This window comes from Buceros rhinoceros, unplaced genomic scaffold, assembly GCF_000710305.1.
Source record: "Buceros rhinoceros silvestris isolate BGI_N320 unplaced genomic scaffold, ASM71030v1 scaffold44424, whole genome shotgun sequence".
In the NCBI taxonomy this organism is placed as follows: Eukaryota; Metazoa; Chordata; class Aves; order Bucerotiformes; family Bucerotidae; genus Buceros; species Buceros rhinoceros.
The window spans coordinates 25,116-25,702 of NW_010409712.1; the positions used below are offsets into that span (position 1 = coordinate 25,116).

The window sequence follows — 587 nt, forward strand, 5'->3', positions numbered from 1 at the left end:
GCGGGAGGCTCCTCGGAGGCCAAGCCGCTGCCCACCAGTGGGGACAGCTCCCCGGCTGAGTCCTGACGCGTCTGGCGCTGCTTTGGTGCGATGTGCTCAGTCCTGGTGATGTTTCGACCGCCCCACCCTGTTTTTCTTGGAGATGAATCAAACTGCCTGTGGGGAGCGAGGGGTCTGAGGACGCTGTTAACGCTTAATTGTGCGTTTTCTCTCTCCACAGTTGCGTAACCAAGGCCAAGTCAGAGGAACAAGTGCTGCCAACGACGAATGATGATGGATTTAACCGTCACACGCGGTGTCGCTATACCAATGTGTGTGTGGATGCATGATTATCTGTATATGATTATATATACGCACATGCATACGGAAGGGTTGTTACCGTGTCTCCAGGGTCGCCGCCTCTCCTCAGCAGCGATTCGCAGGAACTGCTTTCATTATGTATACCTGAAGCAAATAAAAATCACCTGAGTAGTGTCATTTAAAGGATGAATTAACTGCAGAATTATGCTAACTGGTATGTTCATGAATGTCAATACTGGACCAATTTACTCCCCACTTGTTTTTGGGTTCCACCCCCCCCCCGTTTT

The 587-nt window shown here is 50.6% G+C and overlaps 1 protein-coding gene across 1 annotated transcript in view; it reads left to right on the forward strand.

Moving 5' to 3' along the window:
- The window catches only part of PITPNB (phosphatidylinositol transfer protein, beta), a gene marked incomplete at its 5' end in the record, with an annotated part of 23,187 nt that extends 22,629 nt beyond the window's left edge, over nucleotides 1-558 (forward strand). Inside the window, one exon of the mRNA XM_010135308.1 lies at nucleotides 221-558. Within this exon, the coding sequence (XP_010133610.1) occupies nucleotides 221-271 (51 nt within the window). The remainder of the gene's footprint in view (nucleotides 1-220) is intronic.
- Nucleotides 559-587: the final 29 nt, after the last annotated feature.